The 19,358-nt window shown below is 57.3% G+C and overlaps 1 protein-coding gene across 3 annotated transcripts; it reads right to left on the bottom strand.

Moving 5' to 3' along the window:
* Positions 1–8,238: 8,238 nt before the first annotated feature.
* Positions 8,239–17,756, bottom strand: CDH16 (cadherin 16). Of its 3 annotated transcripts, XM_045986714.1 has the most exons (18): positions 17,626–17,753; positions 16,597–16,654; positions 16,230–16,313; positions 15,658–15,813; positions 15,450–15,588; positions 14,944–15,102; positions 13,993–14,189; positions 13,253–13,375; positions 12,894–13,044; positions 12,447–12,674; positions 12,290–12,366; positions 12,028–12,216; positions 11,688–11,926; positions 10,974–11,107; positions 9,959–10,201; positions 9,700–9,807; positions 9,351–9,467; positions 8,239–8,597 (listed from the first exon to the last, which is right to left on the bottom strand). In XM_045986714.1, exons 2-18 carry the CDS (start codon positions 16,639–16,641, stop codon positions 8,500–8,502), a joined length of 2,487 nt encoding a protein of 828 aa, XP_045842670.1. In that variant the 5' UTR covers positions 16,642–16,654; positions 17,626–17,753; the 3' UTR covers positions 8,239–8,499. The 3 variants fall into 3 exon arrangements, 2 of the variants coding, with proteins under 2 accessions (XP_045842670.1, XP_045842671.1); XM_045986715.1 differs by lacking the exon at positions 9,351–9,467 and having other exon boundaries at positions 17,626–17,754; XR_006816117.1 differs by lacking the exons at positions 8,239–8,597; positions 9,351–9,467; positions 9,700–9,807 and adding an exon at positions 10,612–10,886 and having other exon boundaries at positions 10,122–10,201; positions 17,626–17,756.
* Between the last annotated feature and the right edge of the window lie 1,602 nt (positions 17,757–19,358).

The raw sequence follows: 19,358 nt of genomic DNA, 5'->3' as shown, positions 1-19,358 counted from the left end.
AGCTGAAATCTTTCCCCAACCCCCCAGCCCTCACACACGCCCCTCCACCAGCTCCCTCGTGACTTAGCCCACAGGCCAGGGGCTGGCAGTGGAGGAGGGGACTGTGACTATATTGGGAAGGGGATGAGATCACCCAGAGGCTGGCTGATTTAGAACCGGGTAACTTTTTCCACCCGTATGGCTCTCAGAGGCTTCTGCACTGGCTCATAAACCTTGGCGCCAGGCTGCAGGGTAGAGGGGAGCCATGATCCCCTCCCCAGGGGTGGAGATGGTGGTTGAAGCTGGATAGGGGACAGGTGCTAGGCTGAAGTTAAGGTAAAAATGATAGAATGTGGGACGCCTGGGTGGCTCAGTGGGTTAAAGCCTCTGCTTTTGGCTCGGGTCATGATCCCAGGGTCCTGGGATCGAGCCCTACATCAGGTTCTCTGCTCAGCAGGGAGCCTGCTTCCTCCCCCCTCTCTGCCTACTTGTGATCTCTGTCAAATAAATAAATAAAATCTTTTTAAAAAAATGATGGAGTGGGCCTAGTGGTGCCCAGGGCCCTGCTGGGATCCTACAAAAGCTTTGCTCGCAGAGAGCTGAGTGTTCTAGCACCACCGGGGACCTTTGTGGGCATTTCGTGGGTGCAGGAATATCCCAGAGGGTGGCGAGGGTGTCCACCTTGTGGCAAGCTGAGCCAGGTCCTCTTGGGCCCAGCTGTAACACCTTGTTTTGTCTTGAGATTCCTATTTGCCAGCCTGACTCTCCCCACGGAGAAGACCCCACCCCCACCCCACCCCCATTCCTGGCCAAACCCAGGGAAAAACCCTGGTGGGAGTAGCTGTGAAGGAAGAGACCTGGGCTGGGAAAGCAACCGGGTTCCAGTTCCAGCTCAGCAAATAACTGAGTTCAGTTCACTTCCCACCCTTGACCATGGTGCCCATCAGTCACCCTCAAAGCTGTGCGCCAGCCTCATGGAAATGTCACAGTATGTCACGGCATGCCCCAGTCCTCTGAGATTTTGCCATGCAGTTGTCCCACCCTGGTTATCCTTTCCTACCCTGGCTGCCTTTGTCGACTCCCGCCCCCTGAGCTGGGTCAAATGCCATCTCTCCCCCAGTCAGTGTCCACCACGCTGGCTTATCCATTTCCATTGGGGCTGACCCTGAAGGCAGGGGCTGGCTCCAGGGAAAATGCTCAGACATGTTGGATGAAGGAAGGGGAGGAGCCCTGGAAGGGATGAGGGGTCAGAAGAGGACCAGCTGTGAGCCCAGCACCGTCCTGTGCCAGGGCCTCGAGTGGGACCTTGGGGCCTCGGGACCCTCACCCACAGCAAACAGCAAAAGCTTATGGTTTGAGGCACCCTGACCTGGGCTTTGCAGGCAAGGAGCAGGAGCTGGACAGAACCAGAATGAGCCAGAGCATCCCCTCCTTAGCCCAAGCCCTGGGCAGCAGGGCTAGGAATGGAATTCTCCAGTTGGATGGAGTTTTTCTTGGAAAATCCCCACAAGCTCTTCCAGAAACGTGCTTTTGTGCCTGACTCTGACTCCTTCAGACTGGTGGGTAAGAGGTAAGTGGCAGGTGGGCTATACAGACAAGGCCCTTGCCTTCTCTAGACCCCTGGGCTTGCACTCTCGGACAGCCGAAATGGAGATTCACACATCAATTGAGCACCAACTGTCAGCTTCAGGGATCGAGGTCCCTATCATTTAAGATAGCATTAAGATAGCTGATGCTTGGAGATGCCAAGCGACTTGTCCAAGATCCCATGGCCGAGTCAGGATTTGAAGCCCACTTCTCGAGGGTTGGCCTGCATATGGCTCCAGTCTCCACACACCATTCAGGATTCCTGAAAGGGCAGGGTGAGCCCGCAGGCCAAGGATGCCACTTCCAGCTCGGTTCCATCTGAGCAAGCCTGGCCTGGCTCCCTGCCTGCCATTCTCAGAATAACCCGGTAGTTCTGGGCATGGATCACTGGCCATCACCTGGGATCTATTTCTGTTCTTCGGGTAACAAGGAAGTCTCACCTTGTGCAGTAACCACTTGGGGCGAGGGTGGAACAGGTGACCCCCAGCCCTAGCTGACCTTGCTGCCCTGTTGGGAAATGACCCCAGAAGGGAAGTGGGAAGCCTGGCTTAGACACTCTCCCTTCTTCTCCCTTCCCAGCCACTTCCCAGAATCTGGCTTTCTACCGCATCTCCTCTTCCCCCTCTTCTTGGCAGTCCACACCCCCTGCACACACACACACACACTATGACCAGGAGGCCAAGAGGATCTTCATTTCTCCTCATGACTCATTGCCAAATCTTCCACATCTAAACAGGTGGAAAATTCTTCCTCATGTCTAACTGTGGAAAAAAGCCCTTTTCCTTGGGTTTTAACCGGAGGGTTCTAGAATCCGGAGCTGTCTGGGGATCCAGCACGTAGAACTTGACCTTCGGTATCTGAGACCCTGAAACCCTATGGGGACAGGGGTTGATGGCATTTGAGATGACAGAAGCTGTGGGCATATCAAAGACATTCTGTAATGTCAGGTACAATCTCAGGGGTCCAGAATACAGAGAGGGACACCACAACCAAGGAGCCCCAAAGGAGGGGCTCCTTTCTACGGAAACCAGTTGTGTTCCTGGATGAATATTATTGCCCAAACTCAGCAACATAAATCAATTTTAAATAAAGAGACTGGAAGGAAACCTGATTTAAAAAATATTACTGTAGGGGCACCCGGGTGGCTCAGTGGGTTAAAGCCTCTGCCTTCGGCTCAGGTCATGATCCCAGGGTCCTGGGATTGAGCCCCGCATCGGGCTCTCTGCTCCACAGGGAGCCTGCTTCCTTTCCCCCCTCTCTCTCTCTGCCTGCCTCTCTGCCTACTTGTGATCTCGGTCTGTCAAATAAATAATAAATCTTTAAAAAAAATGTTACTGTAACAACAAAAACAAGAATGACCACTGCTGTAATGACAACATAAAAAATAGTAGCTCTTCCCATTTTCTGAGGGCCCCTGACGTGCCAGCCCCTGCACTAAGTAAGGACTTTGCTCGTACTATCTCAGTTAATCCCCGCAATGTGCTCTTCTCTCCACAGCCCTAGCCAGCAGCCTGCAGGCTGAGCTCAATAAATGAGGTTGGATTTTGCCAGATCTGCAGCTTCCCCCGAGGTGGATGGACAAGCCCTCAGCCCAATACACAGGGGATGCCATGCTCCCCCCCACAAGCAGTGCTGGGTGTCAGAGGGCGGGGCTGGCCGCCAGAGGCTGCCTTCCAGGAGCCAGCCAGGCCCACCAAGCTGACCACAGCCCCCACTTGGCCCTACTCCTGTAGGCGCTGGGGCTTGAAATAGTGGCCGTTTGAGAGTTGACAATCAAAGGGCAGCTAAAAAAAGTCCCTTCAGTCTGGGCTCTGTCGCACACGGCTCTTAGGGCCTATTTTGGGGGAGAGGGTGCCGACGTGCCAGTGGAAAATCCATGAGGCGGGAGTCTCCAGGGTGGGGGACCTGTGTGCTCCCTCTCCCCATCCTGGCTGCCCACCAGAGCATATGTGCGTGCACACGGGCATACACACACACACATACACACACACATCTGCAGCCCTCAGGCCGAATTCCTTACTGGACTTTGTTCTTACAACAGCCTAGGAAAGGGATGAAGAAACTGAATCTCAGAGAAGGGAAGCAACTTGCACAAAGTCACACAGCCGAGACATGGGCAGGACTGTGGCTGACCTGGGCTTCTGCAGCTCATGGTACAGTGCTCTTCTCCTAGAGGAAGCCCCAGCCTACGAACCCACCAGGGAACCCAACACATTGTCTTCTGGGGCATGAGAAACTCCAGGCTTGTGTCTTATTGTTGGGATTGGGTAGGAAGCTGAGGACAACCTGCAGGTCTTGATGACCACATGGGAAGAAGTCCCCCTGGAAGTCCCACTTCTGATGGGACCTTGCCTGGCTGTGCAGGCAAGAGGCAGCTGTGGCAGACCTTGTCCCAAGTGAGCCCATCCCCCAACCATGTCCATGTGACCATCTCACTGTCCCCCTACCCAGGCCCCCAAAGCTGGCAGCCCCGGCCAAGTTTCCAGAGAATGTGTCAGATAAGGGGCTGGTGCTCATGACTCCCTCCCACCTAGCTACTATCTCTGACCCTGTGGCCACCACTAAGTAGGTAAGAATAGCAACAACCCCTGCGACTGGGCAGGCACACAGGGACAACACAGCGACATCTTCAGGCAAGCACCAGGCTGCCGGAGGCAGCAGTTCTAGCCCCATCCAGCTCCCCTCACTGCCCTGGGCCCAAAGTCCCACAGCATCTTAGGAGACAGGGCCAGGCCTTGGCCACTGCTGCCTCAGTGGATGGGCTGTGGAAGGCAGCTTGTCACCCTCTGCTGAGGAACCGTGTGACCTGGAGCTGCACACTCGTCCCTCTATGGGTCCAGAAGCAGGACAAGGTGGCCCAACGGCCCCCTGGAGACTGGCGAACATCCAGCAAGGCCTCTCCTGGGGCTAGAGCCCTTCGTTGTCCTGGTAACAACAGCCTGGCCTGGCTGTCAAATACCCCCATGAACCCTGACCCTCTGACTTCCCGATCAGCGGGGATTTGGACGGGGTAAGGCTGTGAGAGTCCCTAGGACGTGATTACAAGTTAGGGGGGCATGTTGTGTCTGAGTCCACTCTGCAAGTCTCCCTATGACACTCCTGTGGGTGTGCGCCACTGTGTCGCACGAGTGTGCGAGTGTGGCAGCATCACTCAGAGGAAAGAAGCTGTTGTCATAGAATCCAGGGGGAGCGTCACCGTGACACCAGAGTGAGGAGACGTAGGGAGCTTGGTGTCCAAGTTCCTGAGTCACTGTGATACCTGGGGGGTGGCGGGGAAGAAAGCAGCCCCCTCCCGCCCCCACCACCACGTCAGCGGCCCCTGCAGCTCCCACAGCCTGACTCACTGCGTGGCTCAGACCTGGCCCAGGCCCCTCCCCCAGCCTCTTCAGCCCTCTGCTCCCAGCCCCCTTGCCCTCTTCATCTTCCCCTGGAGCCTACCTCCTGCCAGACTCACCCCTGTCCAACCCCCACTGATCCAAGCAGTCTTGAGGAGAGGGGCCGGGGAAGGGGAGGAAGGGAGTGGCTGGGGTGAGTTCCGGCACACTCCCACACTGTGACACCATGCAGATCAGACTTTACTATGAACTTACACACCCACAAACATTCACACACACACACACACACGCATGCATGTGTGTGTACCTGGTGGAGTGACAGGGCCACCAAGGGGACTTAGGAAAGCTCAGTCTCTCAACACTAGCCCTGCCAGGTAGGCCCCCATAAACCTTGAAATCCTTTGGATCCTCCCATATCTCTTAGGTCCCCTCATTAGAAACACGCTATCCCATAGCAGCGGGACCTCTGGAGGTGTGATCAGAGGAGGAACTGCCCTGAGGCCCAAGCTAGGGTCCTGGGGTGGATACAGGTAGGTGTGGGTGGGATCAGAGTCTCTGAGATCCCCAGACTGTTTCTCTGTGAGTGAGGGCCAGACTGACTTCTGGGCCTCTCCCTTCAAGAGCCTTAATCTCTGGGGCTGGAAAAAGTTTAAAAATATCCTCATGTTTACATTCTTTCCAAGCCCGCCTCCCAATCCTCTCCTCAGTGCTGGATCCCTTTGATCTGTTCCTGTGCCTCTGAAAGGGGCCTGGGAGAGGGGGAGCAAGAGCTCCCCACTGGGGCAGACCCTACGACTCCCTGAAGCTCCGAACAAGTCTGAACCCCATGAGACCCCTCAACGTCTCCACAGAAAGAACTTTAGACCTGGCAAGGAGCCAAGCCTGGAGGGGGTGTCTTGCCTAGGGTCACCAGCAGGGCCATGTGAGGGCTAGAGTTGGGTTTCCCCTTCAAAATCCTTCCCAAAAGCCTGGACCTCATGGGGCCCCTGAGGAATGTGGGAGTAAGGGGCTGCAGGCTGCCGTACGGGCCCCCACAGTCTGTGCACCAAGGAAAGTCACGTGCACTCAGCTCTTGCTGTGGGCCCAGTGCTGTGCCAAACAGTTTAGTGGGGATCATCTCATGTAGTCTTCTCAACAACTCCACTTTTGTGAGTCCCGTTTTATTAACAAGTAAACCAAAGCTCAGAGAGGTGAAGTGACTCGTCTGGGAACACACAGCAAAGATGAGGCAGGGCATGGACCTCATGTTCCTCTATCCACACTGAGCTCTCAGTTATTCCTCACCTTGGCTTAGCAGCTAGGCCCTGCCTGCAGAATGAGGCCCGCCTCCCGAGGGTAATCTCTACCAGCACTCACTGACCCACGGCCAAGTCCACAGACCAGTACTGGCCCTGTGCTTCTGACCCTCTGGGACATAGGAGGAGGCCTGACCCCTCTCTGATCCTCACTTTCCTCTACAGAATGGGCTGCAGATCATGGAGAGGCTTCTGTCCACAGACTCTCAGGGAAAGTGGGCCTGTGTCCCTGGGGATTATGGACCTTCTGGTCAGCACCAGAACTGACATAGTCAGAGGGTGGCCTGGGACCTGGAAGCCAAAGCAAAAAAGGCCTCAAGCTGGGGCAGGTGCTTTAATTTGCCCTGTCATCATCCACTCCTTCCTTTGTTGGTAACCCCCCCCCAACCTCTTTACCAACCCACCCATCTATCCACCCATCCACCCACCTACAATCCACCAACCTGCCCGCCCACTCATCCACTCACCCACTCATCCACCTAACTACCTGTCCATCCATCCAGAATAAAGACCCAGAGTGGGGTGACGCCAGGGTCCCAGTTCAGGTGCTGTTGGCTGGACTTGGGAAGGTCCCTTCACCTCTTCATGATTCACTTTCCCATTTTGACAAGAAGAGGCTGGCCTGATGATCTCTAAGCCCCTTCTCAGGGATCTCGTGGGAGCAGAGGCCTGCTGAAGGCTGTGGACATTTGAGGAGAAGTAATTTTAACCTCCGCCGGACAGTCCCGTCCTGCACTCCGCTTCTAAGACTCTCAGCGGCAGCCCTTCACCTCTCTGACTTTCAAGAAACTCCAGGGGCAAATGGGGACAATAATCCTGCCCTCACAGGTTGGTGGGAAGATTAGATGAGATGCTTTGCACCCTGGAGATTTCTAAGTGGATGCAGGCGGAATAGAGGATCCTGGGAGAGGGGCAGGAAGCTCTGCTTGAACTGCAGTAGTTAGCAGAACCTCCAGTTGGGGTGTGTGTGTGTGTGTGTGTGTGTGTGTGTGTGTGTGTGCATGCGTGCGCACACACGTGCACGTGCACACTGGGCCCAGGATGGTGGAGACTGGCCTCAGAGTTCATTCCTGGGCTGGGGATCCTCTGTGAGTCTCTCAGACTCTCAGGCCAACCAGGATGCCCACCCCATCTCTCTTGGTTGGGCTTGGCCCCCATTCCACAGAATCTGCCAGGAGCAGAGAGATTATCTCCTAAAAATAGGGCCTGGGCCCCACAGAGGTTGTTTTTCTCCCTTCCCCATGCTTTACCATCATCAGCTCAGGGTGCCTGGGACAGCGAGTCCCACCCTGGCTCCCCAGAGACCGTTGGGATGGGTGCATGGAGGATCAGCGTGTCTACGGTCAGTCAAGGGTCAGGGATTGGAGCTCCGCCCAGAGGTGTGGTCAGGGCTCAGCAGAGCACCAGGGTCATGGTTTAATCTTGGGTCAGGGGAAAGGGTTCACTGGGGGCAGGGGCAGGAACAGCTCCAGGGTGAGCCATGGGGTTTCCTGTCCGTCTGAGTGATTCCCCCTTCTCTGACTTTCTGCAGACCCTGCCCCCATATACTCACCATCATGTATATGAAATCCAGAGGTGCCCTGGAGCCTGTGCTGGGGCAGAGGGACCCATTCCAACCTCACCTCTCCTGTTTCAGTCCAATTATACCCTCATGATTCCCATGCAGATCCTTCTTAAAATTATGGGACCTCTGCCCACCCACATGCAGGTGACCCAAGCAAATACAGCAGTGTGCTCACACATAAGCACAGGAGCCCTCCCCTAGCAAACAGTTTTCTGTGTCCCAGAAAACACAGAATGCACTCTCAAGGACACCCTCCTCAACTCGACCCATCCAGGATCTGCAGCCATGGTCTCCAAATGCCCGGAAAAATGACCCACCATTGCTCCAACTTCACGTTCTCACCAAGAAGCAAAGTGATGCCCCCATATCCCTCCTTAAAGGGAACCCAGGCTTGTCTCTCAAGCCCGTAGACCCTCTGTGCAGTAGGAGATGCAAAAGGAATGAAGGTTGACATGAGTAATGCACACATGCACATGACTCTGAGAAGCAGGCACAGCCCCTGCCTGCTCTCTGAGGCTTTATTGGTGGACAAACATGGCCCCATATGGAGCATTCCCATGGGCAGCCCATAGCCAGTATTCAGGCTCTACAGACTTGTCTGGTGATGTTGGCTCCACCCCGGGCAGGGGAAGGGGCTCCAACTCTGTCCTAGCCCCAGTGATCCACAGTGCTGGGCCCTCTCCCAGGGGACCCAGATGGAAGCAGAGGCCAAGCTCCCAGCTGGGGCTGCCTGGACCATTCAAACAGCCGCCTTCAGGGGCACGCTGTCCACTGGCTGATCTAGATCCTTCTTCCTCGCCAAGGTCAAATGAGTGAAGATGAGGATGAGGAAGATGCCTGAGGGGCCCAAGAAGGATGCATCAGCTCTCAGGAGGAGCCTTGGGACTTGTCCACCACCCTGCTGTTGCTATTGGTTTAATAAGGTACTAAGGTTTCCTAAGCAGCATCTGCAATGCTGGGTGCGTATGACTGGGGTCCTGGGCCCAGAAGAAGCCTGAATGCTTGGACTGTGGCTATCCAGAACACCCCAGCCTCCTCCCCCTTCTCTGGGGAACAGTTTGGTGGAAGTCATCTGGGAGCCACTGAGCTGTTCCCATAGACTCAGGAAGCATTGTGCTAGAACCATCACCACCACCAACAACAAAAAAAAAACAGCCAAGGGAAATCCAGAGGGCCAGAGAAATCAAGGGGATAAAGAGGGAGGCTTGGACTAAAAGGATTAGGCTAGGAAGACCTGGGCTCTGCCACGTTCTGGCTGTGTGACCTCAGATGAGTCACTTGACCTCTCTGAACTTCAGGGACCTCATCTGGAAAATGGAGAGATGCCACAGTCTATCTCACAGGGTTGTGAAGACTGACTCTGATAATCCTATATTACACAGTCAACGTATAATCACAGAAGAGCAAATGCTGTCATCAATGATGATGATGGTGAGTAGGATAGCACGAAGCAGGAACAGATGACTAGGAGAGCTGTGGGGTTCCTTCTCCAGCCTTGGGGAGCCCCACGGGACAGGGCACTGTGTACCCGGAGGCTATAACTCCGAGCGTCCACCATCCTCCCCCGCTAGCAAGCCCAGCACCCATTACCTATCGCCATCAAGGTGCCCACGAGGATGCCCACTGCTGACAGCTTCGAGGGCATGCCCTTCATGCGGCCCACCTTGCGCATGCACTGCCCCTCCACGTTGCAGCGACACACAATCACTGGGGGACAGGGGACGGGGGAAGGTAAGGGCGCTGGGGACTGGAGCTCCAGCTGCTCAGAGGCTCCTGCGCAGCCAGCTGATAGACAATTTGGGGCACACGTGTGTATTTATGTGTGGGGGTGGGCGCCTACTCCTCTGCATGCTGTGCCTCTGTGCGCTGTACCCAGCCCCTCCCCCTGCACCCCAATGGTCTCCTCAGGAACTGCAGGCACACAGTGCCCCGACCTTACCTCGGACCAGGAGCTGCCAGGTCCCAGCGTTGTGGCTGACAACCACCGGCACTGCGTGCTCACGTGGCTCCACCCAGTGCAGGGCCAGGGTGAGGTAGGCATGGGAACCTGTGGGACCGCAAGCAGTGACCCCAGTCCCTAGTCTGGGCAGGCCCGAGGCCCAGCCCCGCCACCACAGCGCAGGGCCATCTCATCTCCGAGCCACTCCCCCACCGCCTCCCGCCTTGGCCACGGTCTCCTGCCTTTCCCCACCACACACCGTTGAGAGCCCGGAGGTTCCAGTCCCGCTGCACCGTAGGGTTGGAGCCAAGGGCAAAGCTGTAGGGACCGTGCCCACCAGCCGGGTCAGGGTCCTCTCTGGGTCCACTGATAACCACACCATGGTCCTGGCGAGGCGTGCAGAGGTGGCGGGTGGGAACAGGGTTCAGGGTTGGGGCCCAGGCGGAAGGGGCCTTCAGGAAGTGGATCACAAGGGTTGCAGAGGTGCTCAGTGTCGGCTGGTCTGCAGAGGAGGCCGTGCGAGCTAGCCCCAGGCCCGGAGATCTCACAGCATCTAGGCCCCACCAGCTCTACAGCCCCTCCACCCCAACCCGCCACCCCCCCCCCCCCCGCCTCATCCTCGCTCCTGTCTCTTCCTCACCGTGCACCTTGTCCCCTTCGCTATCCAAGTGGCTGCCAGGCCTTTCTGTGCCTTCCTGGATGCCCCGCTTGCCCTCACCACCCCCCGCACCACCCCAGCCACCGGTGTCAGGGCCCAACAACGTGGAGATGCCCTGACCATAGGGGCACTCGCTCTGCTGGGTCTATCATGCACCACGGGACAGTCCAGCCCAGAGCAGAGCTGCCTCCCTGATATACCCATGCCAGGGCCAGCTTTCATCCAGTCAGTGTGGCATCCAGAGTCCTCCATACCTGGCTTCAGTGGCTTACGTCCTGGCCTGCAGCGACACGGCCCCCCGGCACGCCTTCCACCTGCCTGGCCCCACAGCCTCTGCTCCTAGCCTACATCTGAAGCCAACACCGGAGAGGCCCTCCAGGGCCGAGGGGCAGGCTTGGAGGATTGTAAGTGTCCAGTGAGGAGCATGATCTGAGAGGGGATGTGGATACCAGGCATCTCAGAGACCGACGTTGGCCCCGGCCCTCATTCCTCTTTCCTGCCTGGGGCAGAGTGGATGCCGGGAAGGACGCTAGGAAGGAAGTTCAGCCCTGTCCATCTCTCTATCTCCCCAAGGCTTACTGTCCCTCGCAGAGGCCCCACGAATGCCCAGCCATACCTTCGTATTGGGCCTCCACGAGCACAGTGTACATGTCCCCAGGCTGGGCGCCCTGCAGGGGCCGGGCTGTGCGCACCTCCCCAGAGACCTCCTTGATGCAGAGCCAGCCCTCTGAGTCATTGAGCAGGGAGAACCTGAGGCCCAGAGAAGACGGGGGTGGGGGGCAGGGAGGCACTGGAACCATATATGGGGTTTTACTCAGAGACACCCCCTAGGGCCATGTGACCTGTTCAAGTTCCACATCCTCTCTGTGACTCGGGGGTGGCAGAAGCGCCCAGGGTGCCCAGTTTCTCTCCCCAGCTTTAGGGACTTGTGGAGGGACAGGGCTTGAATCTTGGATACTGTGGGGGGTCGGGGAGGGGAACTATCAGAGACTACTGCAACTCCACTAGTCTCAGGTCACCCCCTAAAGGGACAGGATGGGGCCGGGGAACAGACCTTGTCTGCGCTGCAGTCTGGGTGAGGGATGGGGTGGTTGGCATCCAGGACAGTGCGGGAGGCAGCCTCTGAGCTTGCGTGGAGTCTTACTCTCCGTTCCATGCCCCACCCAATTCTTCCAGCTCTGACCCACCCTCAGGACTCAACCTCACCATTAGCATTGGTTAGAGGAACATTCCAGGCCATAGGTAATGTGGGTACCCTCTGAGGCCCTGGGGGTCATCCCTGGGGAGCAGGGGAGGTCCGGCCCAGCTAGGGGGTGGGCTTCTGGCTCACCTGAGGGGACTGCTTACAGGTTCTGAGGGTTGGATGGTCAGCAGGAGGGAGCCAGCTGGGGTGCTGACTGGGACACTGGCCTCGTAGCTCTGGTCCAGCCTGGGGAGCGGCACCGGCTTTTCTACCAGCACAGTCACTGTGGCTGTGGCTCCAGGGCCTGGGCCTGGCCCCACCAATTCTGCCACACTCCGGACCACTACCACCAACCTGTGACTGGAAGCTGCCTCATAGCTGAGGTTCTAGAACCAATGGAGTCCAGGTCACTGTTTGGGCCAGGGCACACTTGTGCATTCACGTGGGTATACCCACGTGTGTCCCTTCCCCGGCCCCAGCCCCTTACCTTGAGGAGTCGGAGTTGGACATGACTGGAGTCTGGCTCCCATTCTAGGCCGAAGGTCCCCTCCATATCCCCTGCCTCAATGGCAAAGTCCATGAGGCGGAAGGCAGGCTCAAGGTCAGCATCAGTGGCCATGAGTGTGGCCACTAGAGTCCCTGGCTCTGCGTCCTCAGGAAGGCTCACAGGCTCAATCTGGAGAGATGCAGAGGGGCCGTGAGCCCCTCATCGGTGCCTTCCCAAGGTCTCCTCCCCTGTTCCTGCTTACCTGGGAAACAGTGAACTCGGGGGCATGGTCATTGATATCTGTGATTATGACAGCGACCTCACACGTGCTGCTGAGGCCTGAGGCAGGAGAGGGCATGTTGGAGAGACCAGGAAAGGAACAGAGAGGGAGGGAGCCTGGGTCACCATCAGGCACTTACCACCCTCAGCTCCACCTCGGTCAACGGCCTTCACCCGAAGCAGGATGTTCTGGCCAGCACGGAGGGGGGCATCCCCCAGAGTCACACTGCCTGAGGTGAAGTCCAGCTCAAAGGATCTTCCGTCTGCTCCCTCCTCAGGCTCAGGGTTCAGCAGCTGATACACAATGTGGGAATTGGGGGAACCGGGGGCATCCATGTCCTCTGCCAACAGCCTAGTCACCTTGGTGCCTGTGAAGACAGCACCCACCTAGGTGGGACCACAGCCCAATCTGGAAGCCCCATTCCACCCACTCCTCTGTAGTGTAGTGCTGGACTGAACCTGAGCTCGTGGGAAGGTAGGGGCATGGATGGAAGGGCCCGAGGCTGGCCCCATCCCAGAGAAGAGCAGAATGGGACAGCTCCCAAGGACTCAACCCTCCCCATTCCCTGCCAAGGCATATAGCTCACCTGGGGGGCTGAGCTCAGGAATGCTGACTGGGGAGTCCCGTGGAGAGCAGACAGGTGCATTGTCATTGACATCCATCACCACCACGTGCAGCCCCAGAGGTTCTGTGTAGTCCTCACGGTGGGTGTTCTGAGCCCGCACCTGGAGCAGGTACTAAAATAGGCAGTGGGGGGCTTCAGGTGAAGTCCAAGGGCAGTTCCAGCCCAGCCGGGGTCTGCGTTCCCTTCTGATGGCCAACTCCAGCTTTCTGGGTGCCCTTTCACTGCCTCAGTGCCTGTGGGGGATGTGACACCCCCAGAGGCCAACCAGACAGTGACCGGGCACCCCTCAGCCTGCCTTCCTGGCTTCCCCCTCACCTCACCTCAGCCTGGGCTTCTCGGTCCAGCTCCTCGGTCACGTAGACTTTCCCTTCTGTATCCACATCAAAGGGGCCAGGGGGCTGGCTCTCCAGGTGATAGTGTACACCTCCCCCATTCCAGTGTACCTGGCAGGGGGACACGGAAGGAGGGCACCCCGGGATGAGGGACAGGGGCTGTCAGCTCTTATGCCACAGCTCTTCCTGGGTGGGGAGCTTGGGGCCCTGCTGCTGGGGGACCTCACGCGAGTTGCTCTCCTCCCTGGAGCCCAGGTAGGGTCCTCTTGTTTGCGACACTTGTAGCAAGTCCCTGGTGGCCCTAGTCCAACCCTGGTCCCCGCCCAAAGTGCCTTAAGGACCAGGCTGTATTATTCTCTGCCCTCCTAGGCCAGGCCTGACCCCAGGGCATTCCTCGAGGAAGTCTGAGACATTCCAAGCCTGGGTGACAATCCCCATGGCAGCAGGGAGGTGGCAGCTATTCTCCCTAAGGAAGCCTGGGGCAAGGTCAGGTCAGGGCCCAGAGCCACACTGGCTAGAGGATAATGGGTGAGGGGCTGTGGCCCTGGTCCCAGGGCCCTGGAGACCCAACTCCATGATGGGAACCAATGGGGACAGTAGAGGGAGGAATATAGGTAGGGGAGGAACAGGGGTCAAGCTGGGCCTCAGACCCACCCCCCCAAATCTTGAGACTCGGGCCCAGCTGTACCAGCCATGGGGCGACTTCAGCCCCTGGAAGCCACACTCACCTGGGCTATGGGGTGTGGGTATGGAACTTTGAGATTCTCTGGCACGTGGACAGGATCTAGGGGCACCCAGGTGTTCTCTACTATGAAGACATCTACGGTGGCAGTGGCCTGGTGGCCCGAAGCCTGGTCACCCATGTCCTTGACCTGTACCAACAGTTGGTAGGGCCCTTCCGCAGCCTGGCTTAGGCTGGTGCTTCCTAGAAGGGGCAGAGTGGCCAGCTGAGCAGAAGACCAGGGCTTCCTTCTCAGTGAGTAACAAACACAAAGCCAAGCATATGGCAGGTGTTCAGGTGCCCTCTGGGCCCAAGGGCAAGAGGGACTTTGAGCACCGGACTGAGCACCCAAGCAGGGCTTGGAAGTTTGCAAAGTCATTTCCATATCTAGGCACACAGTGAATGGCTGATGGACTGGATGACTAGGAGGAGGGTGAGGGTCCATGGCGGGATGGGGAGATGCATAGATGACCGGCTGGATGAGTAGATGGCTGGCTAGGTAAATGGATGGGGAGCTGGGTGTGTGGATGCGTTCATTTGGATAGCTGTTTGAGCAAATGGGCGATGTATGTGTTTGGGTGGCAGGTGGGTGAATGGGGGACTGGCTGGGTGGGTTTATGGTTTTTTCTTTCCATCCCCAGCCTGTGTCTCTGGCCTGAACTCCCTTATAATCAGTCCACAGTTCTCCCGGCAACATCCTAGGCTACAACCCCCCAGGTCTCTCCTATCCTTGCCCCTTAGGCTTGGGGGTCCAGAGCGTAGGGCTGAGGCTACTTCGTTCACACTATTTTTTTCTCTCCATGCATGGTTCAAACATTTTGCCTTGCCACTCTCCACCTAGAACGCTCTTTCTTCTTCCTCTCTCCAGCTCCGACCCCCACTACCATGGCAGCTCACATGCCACCTTCCTCAGCTTTCCCTGACCCTCTCCCCTCCATCACACCCAGCTCAGGCTCACCTTCAGGGCTGAGGGCCAGAGCCCCCAGCCGAGGCTCCAGCTGGAACATGTGCGGGGAAGGCTGGCCTGGGGCCTGGTTCAGGATGTAGAATCGGAGATCTGAGTTGGCTGTGCCTGGCTCATCCTCGTCCAAAGCCTCAAGGAAGAGGAAGGGGATGCCTGGTGTGTGTGGAGAGGGCAAGCCGTAAGGGGTGCAGGGGGGTGAGGAGAGTTTCTCCTGCCTCCCCCATCTCTCCCTGGTGCTTCTTTCCATATCTATCATTTGTGTCAGGAAGCTGGAGGTGAGCCACAGATTTTCAGCCCACTCTGCAGGGGAGCAAACTGAGGCCAAGAGTGGATGGGACTGGAGGACTCTCAGTGGGGTGTGGAGCAGGATGGGGCAGAAATGGGAGGGGGCAGCTTGGCCCCTAGCTGCCCTGTCCTTATGCCGATGGCCGGTCATCTCTTTACTCTCTGTTCTCTCCTCAGGGCCCACCTCTGGTTCGCTGGTGGCCCTGGGCACTCACCAGGCTTGGTGCCCAGGCTCAGCTGAAATTTGTAGACGAACTGAGAGAAGTGGGGCACCTGGTCATTCTCATCCTTCACATCCACAAGCACAGGCTGTGGGCCCCAGAAGACATGTCCATCCTCAGTCTCCAGGGTGACCTGGAAGGGAAGGTTCGTCAGCACCCCGGCCCGCCTACACCGTTCTCCCCGACACTGGCCCGGTCATACCTGCAGCCGGTACTCCGACTGTTCCTCTCGGTCCAGGGCCCTGGTCACCAGCAAGAAGCCAGACTCTGGATCCACAGCAAAGAGGCCCTCAGCTACCATGCCTGGGGTCCCTGACAGCACAATCTTGCCCTCTGTTTCCTCAGGGGGCAGTGGCAGCTATGGAGGAGAGCAGAGGTAAAGGCAGTGGGAACCAGGCCTGGGGGATGCCCCTCCACCCAATGGCCCTATTTTATATGTGGGAAAACTGAGGCTCAGAGAGGGCTAGCACTTGCCTGAAGTCACACAGCCAGTAAGTCACAGGACCAACACTCAAAGCCAGAGCCCTTTCTCCTGCACTTGATGTGCCCCAGGACTCCCCACCCTCCTTTCTAAAGCTTGAAACCCCACCACCAATAGTTTATTAAAACTCTACTTTCTACTGGAATCGAAATTTTGTTAGTCTCTCACACTATATCACATTTTGTTTGGGAACCAGGATTGAAAGAAAGGCAGAGCAAGAAGGAGAGAGAAATGCTGGAGGCAGGGGAAGCGTGACCTGCGGGGAGGGCAGCCCACCCAGTTCTTAGGCTCACCTTGATCAGGTACAAAGGGAAATTTCCGCCATAGTTTTCAGGGACTTCCACATTCAGTTCTGCATACCGGTCCTCGGGGAAAACCTGGGGGAGGGTTCTCTCCTTGTCTCCAGGCTTTACCTTCTATTGTGGGTGCCCGACAAGGAAGTGGAATTTCTGCCCCTTCTAGGGGCCTGGCCATACCTTAGCCCAACCACCTTCTGGCCTTTGAACTCCTGATCCCACAACAAGGTCTATAGCCAGCTCTGCACACCCTCCCACAACTAGTCCCTTCCATGGTCCGTGCAACTGGTCCAGGCGGAATGGGAGAGAAGGGTGCCAACTCCCAAGGCCGGGGTCTGAAGGAGACGAGTGGGACCCAGCTCACCTGGGTTATGGAGAGGCAAAGCGGCAACAGCCAGGCAGGGACCATGGTCAGGATGGGCCTGAGGGACAGGGCAGTAAGGATGCAACCAGGATCGGTGGGCAAGGATTCCCTCCTAATACTCTCCTCCTAGAGAGTGTCCCTCCCTTCACTCCCACTCAGCCCAAGCCATGGCTTCCACAGGCCCCACAGGGTGCAACTGTTCCTTCTTCCAGCCTTCTCCAGAAGCTGGACCTCCTGCTACCTGTCACTACGGGAAAGGCATCCAGGCCTCCTCCTGCCCCTGTCCTTCTATACTCTCAGAGCTGCCCCTCCCCATCCCACCCACTTGGACATTGCCCCCTACCCACTGTCATCCTTGTCCCCTATCTCAGCCCATTCCATACCAATAGCCAGAGGGACCTCAAGACAGACTAGCCTCCTCTTCCTCCCCTTAGAGGAGTCCACGGGTCCCCATCACCTGCAGGGTTGAGGGCCATCCAGCTCCTCAAGCAGGCCCACCCAGGCCCCCAGGCCCAACCATCCTGTCTCTTGGTTCTTGCCCCCCAAGAATCTCCATTGGAGTTTCATCTCCACACTTTTGGCTCCTTCCTGACTCTGTACAGAGATCCCAAAGTGGTAACTGCCCAGCTGCCCCAAATATCACAAAAGTCTGAAGCTGGAAAGACCCTGACGACGCTGAGGGTCACTTCGTGCAGCCACCTCATGCTGGAGGCGAAGCTGGAAGGGCAAGATCTGACCAAGGTCACACAGGACTTTACCACAGGACAATTCCTCCTGGAACAGAGGACCCACAGTTCAGGGTCTTGCGCCCTGTTTTCCCACCCACTGCCATCCTTCAGACACGGAGTCCGCTCAGGGAGGGAGTCCTGCCCTCATCTTCGTGTTTGCCAGCACACAGCATGGAGCGGGGCCTGCAGAGCAATGGACAACGACTCCAGCCATTCCTGGCAATCCTTCCCCTGAACGAAGGCTGAATAGGACATTGTTATTCCTTCACCTACCACCGACCCCAGCCTCAGCCCTGCTCACCCCTCCACTCCAGGGCACCCTCCGGTGCCTAAGGCGGGCTCTCTTGGTCCAGCTGCCAGGTGAGAGGGTTCTTTCTCCAGGGAGTGCTGGCCAGGCCGGGATGGGTGGGGTAGGGCAGGGCGGACACTTGAGCAGGTAGGCGGTCCAGCCATGCTTGCTCAGGAATGGAAAACACCACTGGGCCCAGGGCAGCAGGCCTGGCCCTGCCCAGCCCCCCAAGTTACTCATTGACTTTGGAAAGCTGGGGGCTGCTCAGCATCCGTGACTGCCAGCCCCAGGAGGTGGGGAGATCACTGGCCTGGCACTGCTCCTGTTCCTATACAGCCCAGTGGGAACTTCTTGGCTCTCTGGGCTTGGACATTACTTCTTTTTCTGTGGTTCCAGACTCAATGGCACTTCTCCCCTGTGGATCAGCATATGCAGCTCTACCTTGGCCCACTCTGTTCCTTTTGTCTGGAATGCCCTTCCCTCCCTTCATCTGTCTAGTGAGCACCTACTCAGGCTTCGGTACTCAGCTCAAATGTTCCTTTCTCCAAGACACCTTCCCTGGGCTCCCAGGCTGGTTCAGGATTCTTTTTTTGGGAATACCCTCTACTCCATGCCTTGTGCTACCGCCATCAAAGCAGAAAGGACACCAGATTGTCATTGTCTATCTCTTTCATCAGACTGGAACCCCTCCAGGGCAGGTCTCAGGAACCTGGTAATGACCTTGCCCTCCCTTGGCCTTGCCAGCTTCTAACTGGATCATAAACAAGAAGCTGGAGGTTCCACATAAAGGATAAATGAGCATGGGCTGAACTGGGTATTTGGGGCTCTGGACCACCCACCAGTGCGACCAGTGGGTGGAAGGCACAGCAGCCTGTGAGATCTCCTGAGGCTCCCTGAGGGCTGGCACCGGCTGCTGACACAGAGAGGCAGGGACAACAGCCTGTCTCGTGCCTCTGAGAAGGAAGAGCAGATTGAGCCAGCTCAGGTGACCTTGAGAGAATCGCAGGGCTTGCCAGAGGCCCCCTCCCCCACAAGGGCAGTCAAGTGGAGCCAGTAGAAGCTTCTGGGGCCTGGGAGTCCGACAAGGGGAGGGGTGTGTGTGGAAGGGTCAGGGATCCCGTTGTCAGTCCATCCTTGTCATTGGAGTTTCCCATGGTCTTCCCTGAGTCCTTCCCACCTCATATCTGGAGGATGGGCGGGGACCCCTCAGCTGCCTCCAGCCTTGTCTGCCACAAGCCCAGCGCACCTGCTTCAGGGCCACTCAGGCACCCCAGGCACCTCAGCCTGGAGCAGGGCACTGTGGGGTTGTTGAAGGGGTCTCATATGGGTTGAGCTCCTACTATGCACCTGGTACTGCTCTAAGCATATGCCTTCATTATTCCCCCCACCTCCATTCTGAAGGGGCACTGTCCCTATGTCACACCCTAGGGCACAGAGATGCTGAGTGGTTTGCCCAGGGTCACACAGCCAATAAATAGCAGGGCCGAGAAGGCCTGGATTCTTCTTCAGGCCTCAGGACATTCACCTGCTCTGAGAAAACCATGCCTTCCACATGCCTCTAAGTATGTTGCAGGCTGGGAATGGAGAGCCGCAGCAGCTTGGAGCAGTTAACATTGCCCTGGAGGGGGTGTGGGTGAGTCAAGAGAGGTCCTGCACCTTGAGAAGTGGCTTTGACACCTTCTGCCATTGAACAACTGCCATCAGTGTTCTAACCAGGTTGCAAGAGCTCCTAGGGGTCTGCGGAG

This window comes from Meles meles, chromosome 19, assembly GCF_922984935.1.
Source record: "Meles meles chromosome 19, mMelMel3.1 paternal haplotype, whole genome shotgun sequence".
NCBI classification, from domain to species: Eukaryota; Metazoa; Chordata; class Mammalia; order Carnivora; family Mustelidae; genus Meles; species Meles meles.
This window is presented reverse-complemented; position numbering and strand designations above follow the sequence as displayed.

Excerpts from the sequence above, each read along its gene's own strand:
- CDH16 (XM_045986714.1), bottom strand. The coding sequence starts at position 16,641 with ATGGTCCCTGCCTGGCTGTTGCCGCTTTGCCTCTCCATAACCCAG. Across the intron at positions 12,675-12,893 it reads TCCTGAGCTCAGCCCCCCAG|GCACCAAGGTGACTAGGCTG; the intron begins GTGAGCTATATG and ends CTGTCTTCACAG. Across the intron at positions 8,598-9,350 it reads GGGCACCTTGATGGCGATAG|GCATCTTCCTCATCCTCATC; the intron begins GTAATGGGTGCT and ends TGGGCCCCTCAG.